Source organism: Mauremys reevesii, linkage group 7 (assembly GCF_016161935.1).
Source record: "Mauremys reevesii isolate NIE-2019 linkage group 7, ASM1616193v1, whole genome shotgun sequence".
NCBI classification, from domain to species: domain Eukaryota; kingdom Metazoa; phylum Chordata; order Testudines; family Geoemydidae; genus Mauremys; species Mauremys reevesii.
In genome coordinates, this window is record NC_052629.1 from 104,485,412 (window position 1) to 104,499,950 (window position 14,539).

General features: G+C 52.6%; 1 protein-coding gene across 4 annotated transcripts in view; it reads left to right on the forward strand.

Annotated features, from left to right (window-relative positions):
• PLXNA1 (plexin A1) overlaps window positions 1–14,539 on the forward strand; it is a 267,745-nt gene that overhangs the window by 17,839 nt on the left and 235,367 nt on the right. For 3 of the 4 annotated variants that reach the window (XM_039547182.1, XM_039547183.1, XM_039547184.1), the window contains exon 2: window positions 11,307–12,655. In XM_039547182.1, coding sequence (XP_039403116.1) covers window positions 11,483–12,655 — 1,173 coding nt within the window. In that variant the 5' untranslated portion in view covers window positions 11,307–11,482. Of the gene's footprint in view, window positions 1–11,306; window positions 12,656–14,539 lie in introns of those variants that run through there. The other variant, XM_039547185.1, reaches the window with a different exon arrangement.

A 14,539-nucleotide genomic window follows, 5' to 3' on the forward strand; every position in this document is an offset into this window, starting at 1 on the left:
CTGATCTGCATAAAATTGAGCAGATTGCTGAGGCCTCATCTTTGGTGTGCTGGAGCAGCTCCAGCTCCCAGCATGCAATGCCCCACATAGCTCTGAGCAGCCTCTGGTCAAGATGAAGCACTGTATGCCAGGGCCCATAGATTATGCAGGCTGCACCCCTTAATTAAACAGGAGGGAGACCACAGGACATATGCTGCATTTGGGCTGGGAGGCAGTGCATTGGTCCCTGCCCCACTCCTAGACCAGTCCAGACCTTTGCAATGCCTCCTTGCCAGCAGGTGGTAAAGGAAAAAGCTGGGTGCTGCTTCCTGTCAATTCTCCCCATTAAGGGGGCTGCTATGAATGGAAAGAGAGATCTGCTTTATGGGACAGAAAGAGAGATGCCATTGGAAGTGTGTGGGGGCACAGATCCCTGGGTGTGCTTGTGGAAAGATGGACAGAGCAGCTGGAGCTTTGCATTTTTATAATTCTCCCAGAATCGATCAAGATGCTAACGGCGCTGGGAACATTTGAACAAACGTATTCTGCTGATGGCTGGGTTACTCTTTTCTTGTGTGGACCAAATGCTAATGGCAGGACTGGGTGGGGTCTTTGTGCGTCTCTCTGCCCCAGCCCACCGTGCTGGGGATTTGAAAAATGCTGTGCTTCCATCTCGGAAGGGATCAGGGCCAGCTCAGAAGTGGCTTTCTGCAGGGAGTGTAAAAATTTTTAGTTTTCAAAATATACGGGGGCTGGGTGGCTAGGAACTCGTTCACTCTGGACAAAACGTTGTGCGGCTTTGCATGCCGAATTGCCAAGGAAGGGAAAAACATACCTCCGATAAATCCCATGTTTGTTTGTTTTATGGTTGCAATATGACTGCACTGATAGTGCCCCTTTTATCTGAGGAAGTGTAATTACTTTGCAGAGCCCCTGAGAGGTACACCTCAGCTCCTTCCTGTTTCTCCGTTTGGAGCAACCCAGGCACAGGAGGAGGTTAAGTGATTCAAGGTTGCTCAGTGAGTCAGTGGCACAGCCAGCAATAGACTCCGGGATTGCTGCCTACCAGTCTGCATTCTAATCACTAGACAACTCTCCACCCTACACCACGTTGTGTGGGGTGAAGCGAGGCTCTGATCTAGGCTGCACCAGGAGAAAGCAGAGGGGTGGTGTTAATTCCTATGAAGACAGAGGAGATACGTCAGCATAAATCCAAAGGTAACTGAGATCTGAATGAGTCTGATTCAGAGCTCATTGAAGTCATTCTCAATAGACTTTGGACCAGACTCTGTGTGTGTGTGCATGATATGAAATTTGTAACAATGATTCCACTAGCTGGGGAACAGTGGAGAAATCTTTGAGAATATGTTTTTAATTAGTGCGGGGGACGAGGAAAGAGTTAAGCTTAGTTGAGGTGCAGAGAGTTGCATATACAGTACAAGCTTCTACTGGTAGAACTACAAGCCTTTTCTTTCGTTATTGCTGCAAGGCTTTAAGATTCTTCCCATGAAGGCAAACCTAAAAATATACCTAATGTCTCCTGCAATCTACTGGCTTGTCCACTGCACTTGCGGTGGTTCCTTCGTATAATTTCCCCCTTCTACCTTTGCTAATCATCAGAGGGGTGGGTGTGTCGACTAAGGTGCTGGTTGCTGACCACAGCAAGTGAATCCCAGTGTTTAAAGATAAAGACCCATTAAGTCCCATTTCTCCCATTCTTTGGGGGGCCAGTTCAGGATAGTTCCTTATTCATCAATTTTCTTACCAAGCCTAGTTTTCAAAGTGCTGCTCATCCTTGAAATGTGACGCTAAAGCTGTTGTGGTGGTTGTGGGACTCTTTGTTCCTTATCTGGCTGACTCCAGATCAGTTTCCCTCTGTTTGAGTAGAGGGATGGTTTTTCTAAGTGCCAGCTCTGTAAACATGCCTGGGACTCCAGGAGTCAACCCGGGCTCCTGCTGATTTGTGTATCATCACCACAAATGAACTTGCTGCAATGAGAACACAGATAATGACTGATTCTGTTAATGATGCACGAGCCAAAATAGAATCCAGTTTGTGCAACTGTAGCTGTACCGGCTCTGCAAGGCTAAAAGCAGCGAAGTGAGCTCTAATGGCACTGAATGCACATGGGACGCAGAGCCGTTGCACCTTGCTGATCATAACTGCACTTTACATGTTCCAAGCAGTGGGGCTTCCATCAACTCTTAGGGGAGTCTGTTCTATGTTGGGCTGGATCTTGCCCACTTTTCTATCAATTTATGCCCTTTTGAGGCACTATAGTATCCAAGACCTAGATTAGGGAGTTTTCCTTGGTATTCAGCCTAAATTCCTCCTCACCTCTTTAATCCTGATTCCATCCCAGCACTCTTGGTTCTACCCCTTTGTGCCACCCTACATTATTTTTATGGATGCATCTCTGAAGTCACAAACACAGGATTCTGACATATCTGCAGGATGCAGTGGGAGGAGAAGTGCAGCAGGCTGGAGGAGTGAATGGCCTGTCTCCATATCTTTATTAGAAAGCAAGCGGGGGACAGGCATTTATGGGGCAAGTCAATGGTCTTTTGATGAAAGGGTCTTTTGAAGTGTGTGTCTGTTGGCTGCAGCCAGGCGGGCAGACAGTCCATTCTAACCTAGTTCATGGAGCAGCTGTGACCAGGGTCTAAAACAATCAGGGCTTCATGGCCAGTTTAAAGGTGAAACAGTTAGCAAATTTCCTTTCCAGTGTGGGATAAAAGGGGTTTGACTGAGTCTGGCAGTTGTGGCTGCTGTGTCAGCTTTGCTTCTGATGGCAGGTTTTCCTGCTGCGCTTGTATGGGGGAGTCTCAGTCTCTCTCTCTCTCTCTCTCTCTCTCTCTAATAAACACAAACTATTCCCTGGCAGCCCCTCTGTATGTTCCCTCCTCCACGTTCCTGTTGCATTGCTGTTGTTTGAGTCATCCTGCAGGGTTGTTCTCTGTTGCAGGAAGTTCTTCCCTGTTTACTTTTCTGTCCAGGCAGAATAATGGAATGTATTTTTAGGCCTATTTGCGTTGCTCTCTGAGTTGGCATTAACCTGCGGCCTGGGCTTGGGGTGTAGTTTTTTAATGCAGTCCATTTCAGGCCTGGGCTTGGCTCCAAGGCATCTGCCTGGAGGTTTCCGAAGTCCCGTATCCATGGTGGCCATATTTGCGGAACAGGATCAGCTTTCTGTAGACAAACGAATTGCTAGGTCTCCAGTGGGAATGGAGTTTCCAGTCAGAACCCAGGGGATAGGTTCCTAGAGGTTAGAGTAGTGGCCGCCTGGGGCATTTAACACTAGCCATCATTGCTGTGTTAGGGTGGAAGGACGGCACTGTTAAGGTGCAGGACTGGGGGTCAGAAGTCCTGGGTTCTGCTCCTAACTTTGTCACAGACTTCCTCTGTAGGCTCTTTGGTGAGACACTTTGAGCTCAGCCCTGCAAGGTCCAGGTGATGGAGTGGTTAAAATGCTGGCATCTTTCTGCACTAGCACTCCCACTGGTGGTAGTAATGATAGGATGCTTTTGGTAGGGGAATTTAGCATTGAGAAGCAGGCTGTGGCTATTTTGAGAAGAGGGCCTGTCACGTGGTCTGCACACCCCATCCTCCTTTGGGGCATGGCAGGGTTGTGATACCACCCTGGTTACAGTCTTCCTGACAGTCTTTAGGCTGAAAGAGGCATGGTCTAGAGGCTGGAGTCAATATGGCGGCCCTTGGGGTCAGGGCAGTGCTGCCCAATGGCCAGAGTCGATTACAGTGGCTCTTGTGTTCAGGGCAGTGCAGCCTAATGGACAGTACCGGGGAGGGCGGCAACCTGGGTAGGGGGGGGTCTGGGCCCACTCAACTCCACCGGGCCTTGACCGGGGGCCCTGACTCTGCCACTGGATCAGTGGGGAATTGCACCGAAACACGCTAACCTCACTTGGGTGGGAGATACCACTCGCTCACCCTCCCTGGGTTACTTCCCACCGTGCTTCCAGAAGCTGCAGTTAATGGGGCATCGGGGTCTCCGGGCTCCTCAGCGTGGGTGATTCCCTGGGGCTCCATTGGCCACAGACTTCCAGTCCGACTCTCAGGATCTCTGGCTCCCGCAGGCAAGAGCTGGGTTGGCTCTTCAGCTGGAGCCTCCGCCAAAGATCCTTCTCCTCCGTTGGTCAGCCTAGAATGAGCTGGGCTGCTCCCTTTTATACTGAGGCAGCAGTTGGAGCATGCCCAGCACGGTCTGAGGGGCAGGACTTCTGACGCCCATAGTGTGGGGTTAACCCTCTCTTGTCCAGTGCGTGATATGCACACCCTGTCACAGAGCCCATGGCAACATTCAAGTCATTGCCTTTCTCAAAATGGGCCACCAGAGAGAAAACTAATGTGAAGGAGACCCCCCTCTCCCTTCTATGATTCCCCAACCTGTTCTAGCACGTGTCTAAGTGGTAAAAAGAAAATTGGATTGGCCAGCTGTCTCTGTGCTTTAAAATAGAGCCTTCCACTTCATTCAGTCACTACTTAGTCTGATCCTCTGTTTAATTTGATCCAGACCTTAGGAACCCAAATCATTTCGTATTTAAAAAAAAAATAATAAAACTTCCTCTATTCTTTTAGTCACTGTTGATTGCTTTAGGCAGGTATTATTCGATAATGCAATCACCAGCTGTAGGAAGCTGCCCTTTAATAACAGAGCCAAAGTTCTGAACGAGAGAGAAGCAACTGCCTAAGGAGGATCCATGATGGAAAAAAGTGGAGTTACTAGCAAAAAGCTCTGTGGAGCTGTTTTAAAAAAACAAAAACAAAAAACTCTACACATCTCTGCCCTGCCTCCTGCTCAGCTCATATATGCTGTGTCCTGCTCCTCTCTCTATTGTCCACTCCCTTTTCTATGTCCAGATACCCCCTTTGAGTGACTCAAGAGACCTTTCTTTCAGTGTCTTCCAGTACTGATCTCCACACCAGCATGGCTTCTTCCAGCTCTGGTGCCTGATTCCTAAAATATGTGACTAACCGGAAGTACACCAAAGAAAACAACTTAGTGTTCTGCTCCCTCTAAAGAATCTAGAGCAATGTTTTGTGTACGAATTACAGGGAATCCTAGTCTTCCCAGTGCATGTTGTGGTATCTGTCCTCATTCCCTCCTCTCCTCATAGTCTGTTGTCATGGTTTGGTCAGTCTAATTTACATTGTAATCTCCTTGAGACAGAGACCTAGGTATTTACATATCTGTCCTTGCATAACTCTGACAATGTAAATAATACAATAACTTGGGTAGTGTTCATGTGCATCGCTGCCCCCTCTGGATGGCATCAGAACTGCTCAGTTGTCCACAGAACCCTTATTGCTAACACATTTGCCCATCTCCTGTACCTCAAGTGGAAGGGTCCTGGACTTTTGGGAGGAAGATCTTCCTTTTCTCCCTGATGTTGCCAAGTGGGAAGCTCTGAGCAGCGAGAATGTGAAGTATGGCAACCTGTTTGACATCCTGGGTGGCCATGGATTTGTTACAGTGTTATTATTACTAACAGAATGTGTGTTATTCAAACTTTGCAATTGAATTGTGAGCTCTCCTGTGTGCTCTGCGAACTGCGCCTTGCTGCTCACAGGGATGAGATCAGCCACTTAGTTCAGTCACAGTGATAGAAGAACGGTCTTGATTGAAATAAGAGGAAGGCAGGCACTGCGTGGGACTTGTTCCTCTTTGTAAAGTCCCATTAGAGTAGTGGGATCCTGTGTGTCGACAGCTAGGGAATGGGGAGTTGAGGGACCATTTCCTCAGGGGAGAAGAAGGGTGAAGACTTAGACTCTCGTTCCTCTGTGTGAGACAGGAATAACATGCTGAAAACACCTGGTGGTGTCTTCAGAACCAGGCAGAGCAGCAGTCTGGCTTGGGAAGGTGATCTGGGCTAGCACTGTGGGGCATGCTGTGTGTGTGGCGGGGGAATTGGCATTATGGAAGGAATGTGTATCATGCTTCCCCTTTACTGAAGAGCTACTGATAGGCCTTGCCACCTGGCGGGAGCCACTGGTAGAGGAAGGATGGCCTTGTGGATAAGGCACTGGACTGAGAGTCAGGAGACCAGGTTTCTGTTCCTCCCTGGGCCACTGATTCACTATGCAGCCTTTGAGCAAGTCACTTCCCCTCTCTGGGCCTCAGTTTCTCCATCAGGAATTTGATGACCAGTGCTTAATTTGTAATGAAAGCCGTGCCAGGGTTCAAGCAATTTTTTTTACTTTCATAACTGACACGGCAAGCCCAGAGGTGCTGGGGCTATGAACGGCCCGGCCCAGAGGTGCCGGGGCTGAGCCCCGGCACAAATTAAGCACTGGTGGTGATGATATTCCCTGGCCTCTCAGAAGGGGCGAGACATTAATTAATATTTGTAAAGGGCTCATATACTTTGAGATGAAACAATACATGACGTAAATAGGGGTTTGTCTACACTGGCACTTTGTCGGCAAAACTTTTGTCACCGCCCCCCCCCCCAATTGACAAAAGTTTTACCGAACAGCGCTTTGCTGGCCGACAAACAGCAGCTACACTGCGCGTGGCTGCACAACCATGTCGCTAAAAGCCTCGTCGTGTAGCCATAGCCTAGTTCTCACCTTGCTACATGACACTGCCCTCAGTGTGTGGGGGTGTCAGTGGAGAGCACTGCCCCAGAGTTGTCTGGGCTGGCTGTTGCTGAGAGGGGTGCCTGTTTCTAGGGGGTCGGAAGCCTTCCTTTGAAGGCACCCACTCCAGGAGGTCCCCCTGCCCCTGATCTCCAGGTTTGTCATGTGGCCCGGAGGCACAGTTCAGGCCCCAGCAGGGTCAATGTAGCCTTTTACCCTTATATGGCGTCCTATGCAATTCAATGTGCAGATCTTTCAGACAAGTCCTTAAAAATCAACATGCTGTGTCTGCCTTGGGGGTGGGGGTTCAAGGTTGCCGGGCATTTCTCGGTAAGGCCGGCTGTACACTTAAACTTAGGCTGACCTAGCTACGGCGCTCTGGGAGTGAAAAATCCACCCTCCTGAGTGATGTAACTGTAGACAGTGTAGATGCAGCTAGGTCGATGGAAGAATGCTTCTGTTGACCGAGCTACCGGCTTGGGGAGGTGGAGTCCCTCCAGTGACAGAAAAGCCCCTTCCATCGCTGTAGTCTCTCTCTACACTATAGGGTTGTGTAGTGTACAGTAGGGTTATACAGTGCTGCTATAGCACCTGTAGTGTAGATGTGGCCTACGAGTTGATGTTTTAGCTATGAGAGCTTGGGCCAGAGTTTCCCTACCCTTGTTGTCTGACTATTGTGCTCCACCCCAGAAGCGGTTACATTTCAGAGGTGGGGAAAGTGATTTGTGAATATACCTTTTGCTAAGTGCTTTGGGTTCGTTTATGGTGATCAGATAAATGTGAGATTGTTATAATCAGTACTATTACCGGGGCTGGTGGCTCTTGGAATCAGTTAACTCAGCACCCAAGAAGCTTCGCAGTTAAACACGTGCATCGATCTCTCCCTGCTGCTCCTACGCAGGCATGTTAGTCTGCACAATGTGTATATGCAGCCGCACAAACATCCCTCTTGGCTAGTACCTTACAGAGCCCTGGGGATGGAGGGAGGAGGGATTAGGACCTCAAATGCTGCCTGTGAAACAGACAGCAAGGGCAACTTGAACCTGGCACTCGCTCAGCTGGAGAGAGCCCCGTGGGCTGCTTAGAATTGCACTTACCATCCGGAGCAGGAGCCAAGGCCTTGCTTGAGTTACCCGGTGCGCCAGAAAGGAGCTGGCAGGGCTGCTGCTGTGACGGTGCTGCTAAGGGCAATCTGTCAGTGGCCCTAATGTGGTTCCATCAGTGCTGCGTTACCCTACCTTGTCCTGGTGGTGCTTTCACTGTGGGCTCTGAGGGGAGGGGAAAGCGGGGGTGAGTGTGACTCCATGCTGCTGGCGAGAAGAGAGGCTGAAAAGGCCTCTGCAGAGACTGAACGTGCGGGCAGTGCTTGCTCTGAAACCTCCCCACCCCCTCACCTGGAGCTCTGCCAGCCCTGCTCTCTGCCTTGCAAATGCTGAATTGTTGTCAAGGGATGCTGAGGTAGGTCTCGGGGTGGGGCTACCACTGGCACCAGTGAAGTCAAGGTCGCAGTAACCCCTTCGCCGTGCAGAACTTCCCTCAAAACTGGTGGGAAATCAAGGGCACCAGTGCTCCACTGGCTGGTGCTTTCAGGCACCTGGTCCTGACCTTGCAGTGGAGGGAGCTGTCGTGGAAGCGTACGGCCCAGCAGCAGGCCTGAAGAAGGGGAGGGAGCTGGCTCTGGAACTCCACGTCGGAGCCTGTCAGGGAGCAGAGGTGGATGATTGGCTTGGCTGGGGACCTGGAGCTGAAGTCCTGGTGCGTTTGGTTTCTCCTCGGTGACACTGGCCATGTGCCCTGTCCAAAGGGGCAGTGCACTGCAGCCCAGCCCCACTCTGAGTGCACAGAGAGATGGGTTGGAGGAGGTCTGAGGGCTGGGTGGAGGGCAAGGAGAGAGGCTGTTGATATCATTAGGCTGGTTGGAGTGGGCTTCTGCGAGTGGCAAATGGAGCTCCCCAGGAGGGGGAATGGGCACTGTCACATGTTAGCTGTGCAGGTAGAATGAGGGACTCTCTAGTCCTTTTGTACAGTGACCCCATCCCCGGGGGCCCCAGAATCCTTTGCTCTGGTTCCCTTGGCACCTTGAAGGAGGCATCATGGGAATCTGCTGAGTGGTGTGAGAACCAGGCTGGTGTCTCAAGGAAATCTGCTAGCAAGTGGCTGAGAAAACCTGACTCCCCAGAAGATGGGAGCCAGGGAGTGGGAGATGGCAGGATCATGCCCCTGGATGACTGGTGGGAGTTGGGAGGGAAGTTGTGCCCTCAACTGAGAATGAAATGACTCCGGGGGGTGGGAGTCTTTGCTGCTGCTGGTTTCCTGCCTCTGTCCTGGTAATTGCTGGTTTCACCTTGCAAGGTTGGACTGCTGTCTCATTAGAGTCTGTCTCCCCACTCCCCTGCTGGCTGCGACCTGATGGTCTAGAGCAAGGTGAATCCCTGTTCTTGCTGGATGTGTGGTGCTGTGGTGGAACATAGCAGTCTGACAATCCTCCTGCCTGGGGCCATATTTCCTGCCTATGCCACTCCCTGCTGGAAATCCTAGGCATCCCCACCGGCTGTGCCAGGGTTATCTCTGAGCCAGGGATCTCAGATGAGGGGTGTCTCTTCTTGTCCTGTTACAGCCTTTCAAACTTCTTATCTGGGGGGGTCTGGAGGAACAGAAGATTTGACACCGGGCTGGGCAGCTGGACATCCCTGGGATATTTGGTTGGGGCAAACAAATCCCAGGGGCTGATCATACTTTGCACCTACAGCTCCTTTCATCGAAGGATCTCAAGGTACTTTATAAATGTTAATCCTCCCCAGGCAGTGGGTCAGTATCTTTACCCCAGTTCTATAGACGACCGAGAAACTGGAACACAGAGAGGGGAAGTGCCTCCCCGAAGGCCATGTAGTAAGTCAGTGGCGAAGGCCCCCAGAGCCCTTACTCCCAATCCCCCTGCTCTAACTCCAGCCAGGGCGTTCTCCTCTCAGTACATTTGGCACCATTTATTTCTCCCTTCATTTGTGAAAGTCTTTCTCTCTCTGTCTTTATAAAAGTAACATCTCTTTAATGACCAGCCATTCAGCACATTAAAGTCCAATTAGGTAACTGGTGAAATGCAATGAAAGCTTTGTAGGCTGCCTTGTGCTGCATGCACAGGCCGGGGAAGAAGGGCTCAGAGGCGCTCGCGTTGTGGTGTTTTCCAGCCTCTCTGTTCAGGAGGGGACTGCGTTTGCAGCGTGGTGGGTGTGAACTGTACAGCTCCCACAGCGTGGGGCTGGGTGCGAGGCCACTGGCGTGTTGTTTTCCTGTCTGGGAAAGGGACTGCTGGATTGCCATCTTGGGCAATGGAAATCCTCTGTATAACTCCAGCAAGGGCAGGTCTCCCTCGGGAACTCCCCTTGCCACCGAACCTTCATCTTGCTCTCTGGGTGTAGGCCCATGGCCCATTTTAGTCCTTGGCTTCTCTGCTGAGGTTGCTAGGAAGGGAGCCGGGTTGGTGTTGGTTAGGCGGGTGGGTTTTGTGAGGCACACCTGTCTCCTAGAGCTCAGGCAGACTCGCCAGCTTGTTTCATGGGGGACTTCTTCAGGTGGTAGCAGCCTTGTCAGCACTGACTAGGCTGGATTTGAACTGGGGGCTTTGAGAGGACTCTACTGACTGGGGCCTGTGCCTGAGCCATCCCGTCCCCCAGTCATGCAGCTAGTTTAGATAAGAAGTGAGCAGCTGGGTGTTCAGAGGAACCATGTGTGGTTCCCCCCGGCTCCTGGGCGGTGAACAAACTGCCACAAGGACCAGATTTTAAAACCCTCAGTGAATTGGGGCGGAGTTGCCAGGGCCGAGGCGCGTGTAGCTTTGTGTCACGGTGGGAGGTGTTAGGCCCCAATGAGTGCTCCTGTGCACTGTGACTGGCTGTGCATGTGGCCGGCATGAAGGGCACGTGTTGGCTATGCCCCATGGAGGCACTTGTGTCTGTGAGCCATTCGAGAGTGAACCGTGAGCGTGCTGCCTGCCACGTGTGTGTCGAGATGCTGCGCGCTCACTCTGGCAGCTGAAATGATGGGAGCATTTACCCTCTGCTGCGGGCTGGCCTGTGGCTTCAGGTCCTATTGGAGAGCCAGGCTGATTCTCTGGACTAGTGATGCTGAGGCTGAGTGCTCATCCACCCTGGGAAGTGAGTGCTTGACAGCACCCAAGAGCAACCTTCCCATGCCTGCTAGGGAGTGTCAGAGCATTGACAGGCTCTGTAGGGAGCTGCATTCTGCCCCGGCATGGTGGGAGAGATGGTGGCTGTGATATGGGCCAGCAAGTGTCAGGGTGGGGAAGCCAAGTGGCCGTGAATGCCCGGAGGCTCACTGGGGTGGTTTTAGGCTGCGTTGTGCTAATCAGCTCTCGGCACGTCTCCCTTCTGACAGGAAGCTATGGTCTCTGTGCTGCTGGGGTGGGGGACGAGGTGGAAGGTGGGCGAATGTGGCTTTCTGTGATCCTGCACGTGCCGCCCCCCCCCCCATTGTGTGTGGCTGTTGAATGAGGGGAGTAATGTTCTGGAGGAGATGGATGGAAGGGGCGCTGCATCTCCTATACATGGCAATGGAAACCGCTAAGCCCCCAGAGGGCTGTGAGAACCAAAGCCCCAGAAATGGAGAGTGGCTGGCAGGGGGCAAGGGGGTGGGCAATGAGCCCCAAAGGCTTAATGTTATAACTTGAGCTGCAGAAGGGCTGGCCTAACCCTGTTCTTGTCTTTCCCTCTAGGGCTGATCAGGCTGCCAGTGTCCACGATGCCCTGAATGTGAAGTCTAGCAGAAGCAGAGGAGACCGTGGCCCTGTAATACCCCCTCCCCTCCCCGCACCCCTCTATTTTGGGTTGGCTTCTATTTATTTTGTGCCTGGGTTTGTGCACGGCCCTGGTCGGATGTGACACTGCTGCAATGTGGCTCCTTCGGCTCAAGCACCATTTGTCCGTTAATATCTGGACCCTTCTGCTTTTGGGGAGCGCCTGGCTACCACTGGCAGAGGGCACCCCCAAGTCCCTCTTTAGGACTTTCTCTGTCACAGACTGGAGCTTGACACACCTGGTGGTCCACAACAAAACTGGGGAGGTCTATGTGGGCGCTGTCAACCGGATCTACAAGCTCTCCAACAACCTGACGCTGTTGCGTGCCCATGTGACGGGGCCGGTGGATGATAACGAGAAGTGCTATCCGCCCCCCAGCGTCCAGTCCTGCCCCCATGGGCTGGTCACCACCAACAATGTCAACAAGTTGCTGCTGGTGGACTACTCAGGGAACCGGCTGATCGCCTGTGGTAGTGCCTCCCAGGGCATCTGCCAGTTCCTACGCTTGGACGACCTCTTCAAGCTGGGGGAACCCCACCACCGCAAGGAGCACTACCTCTCCAGTGTCAATGAGTCGGGCACCATGTCAGGTGTCATCATTGAGGTGCTTAATGGACAAAACAAGCTCTTCATCGGGACGCCGATCGATGGGAAGTCCGAGTACTTCCCCACCCTCTCTAGCCGCAAGCTGATGACCAACGAGGAGAACGCGGAGATGTTTGGCTTCGTCTACCAGGATGAGTTTGTCTCCTCCCAGCTCAAGATTCCCTCAGACACGCTCTCCAAGTTTCCCACGTTTGACATTTACTACATCTATAGCTTCAGCAGCGAGCAGTTCGTCTACTACCTGACCTTGCAGCTGGACACCCAGCTCACCTCGCCTGACTCTACAGGGGAGCAATTCTTCACCTCCAAAATCGTCCGCCTCTGTGTGGACGACCCCAAGTTCTACTCCTACGTGGAGTTCCCCATCGGCTGCGTGCGGGATGGCGTCGAGTACCGCCTGATACAGGACGCCTACCTCAGCAAGCCCGGCAAGCTGCTTGCCAAGCAGCTGGGCATCTCGGAGCAGGAAGACATCCTCTTCACTGTTTTCTCCCAGGGCCAGAAGAACAGGGTCAAGCCACCCAAGGAGTCTGTCCTCTGCCTCTTCACTCTGAAAAAGATAAAAGACAAAATCAAGGAGCGCATCCAGTCTTGCTACCGAGGGGAGGGAAAGCTGTCACTGCCCTGGCTATTGAACAAGGAATTGGGTTGCATCAACTCGGTAAGTGCCTGCTTAGCTCTGAGGGGGGCTGCTTTCCGGTCCTGTGGATCCACTCCCGTCACGGTCACCTGGCTGGGCTGCTTGTCTGTTGTGAGAACTATTGCCAGCGGGGCGGGGGTGGGAGCGCAGGCTGACGCAGGGTATCTAGTGGTATCCCATTATAAGTATGGAGCACGAGGTCATGGCTCTGGTGCGGGATGGTCACTGGGTTTTGGTTTAAACAGGTATTTACCAGTGGATCCAGGCCTGTGTAGTAAATGCTGCTCCCAGTGGTGATACAGTGGGCGTCAGCTCTGCCCCAGTTTTAGCTAGAGTAATGCTGGGCAGAGGGCTGGGAGGGCAAAAACAGCACCAGAAAGTGCCCAAAGCACCCAGAAGCTTTTTGATGTTAGTGGTTTGGTACCCACCAGATCCTTAGGTGGGCGAGTGCCTGGGTACCTCTTTCTCCTCCTTGTTCCATGCTGGCTCTGGCAGTCCAGGCCTCCTGCTGGGACAATTGTACCGGAGCTCACAGTGATGCACCATCCAGAGCCTGGGGCCCTGCTAGCGATGCTGAACCTTCTCCAGTTTTGTGGCGAGTGTAACAGACACCCTAGGGCCCAAGCAGCGGGATGGTGGGAGCTGATACCCTGCAGTGCAATTCCTGACTGCATACAGTACATGGAACAGCTGACTCCGCTGCAGCATGTGATGGGGGGCTGGGAAGGCAGGGATGGAGTTGGGTAGGTGCAAACAATAACTATTCCCCTCTTTGTCTTTTGCAGTATTGACAGATTTGATTCCCTCCTGGGGAGGGTGTGGGGGGCGGGGGCAGCTAATCTCCCTGCAGATCAGACTAATAACATGCTTCAGAGAGCTAACCGTGGCGACGGTGGATTAAAGGGAGTGCAGCCTGCCCTCTTCAGGCGCAGGTGGCTCCTTTCCCGCTGGTCGATGCCAGCGCTCAGAGTGGAGATGGCTGTGGCTCAGCATGAGAGCCCCTTGCAAATGGCATCTGTGGCTTTTGGGATGGTCAGAGAGAACCTCCAAAGCAGCTGCGTGTGACTGAGAACACGGGTGGGGAGGGGTGGCGAAGGCAGAGTCAGAGGGTGTCCGGCAGCCTTGTGGGCTGCACAGCTTCATTCAGCGTTCGGCGCAGAGGCTCCTTGCTGCCCGCTCCCTGGCCCTTGTTCATTCTAAGTGCACCTGTTGCATGCCCCGTAGCATGAGTTGGTGGGAAGGGAGTGTGGGAGTGTCTGACCCCTTAATTTCTGCCCTCAGGCTCCCTTTAGAACAGTTGGTCACTCCGGTCAGCACATTCACAACTGACCCAGGGCAGCTGGATTCAAACACACTCTGCTCCTGCTGGAAAATGATCATTCCTGTGAGCTGCTGGCTCTGTGCCAGGGGCTGGGTCACACAGCCAGACCCTGGGCCCCCGCTGCAGGGCAGCCCTGCCTTTGGCAGACTCCAGAGAAATGATCTGTCTCTGACATGTGACGCCCTCTCGTCTCTGTGATCTTGCCAATACCTGGCACATGCTTGGCCCATTCAGCCTCTGTCAAGCCTCTCTGTGTCCTCCTGTCCTCGCGCTCTGTTCTCATCCTCCCCCACCATGGTATAGGACTGTCCCTAAAGGAAGGCTTTCCATGCTGGCTGCTCCTTACCTGGTCAGACCTGTTCCACTGGCTGATGGAGGCCTGGAAAATCTTCCTGTTCCTTCTCTTTTTAGCTCTTGGCAGCTCATTCATTGCTGAGCGTGCTCATAGGATCTGCTGACAGTGGGAGCAGGTCAGCTCCTGTCTAGATCCCATGGTGACAGTTCCCTAGTTCCAGAGGTGAAAGTAAGCCGGTCCGGTCCGGCGTACCGGCAAGAGCCAGTACGCCGTAACAGACCTCACCGGC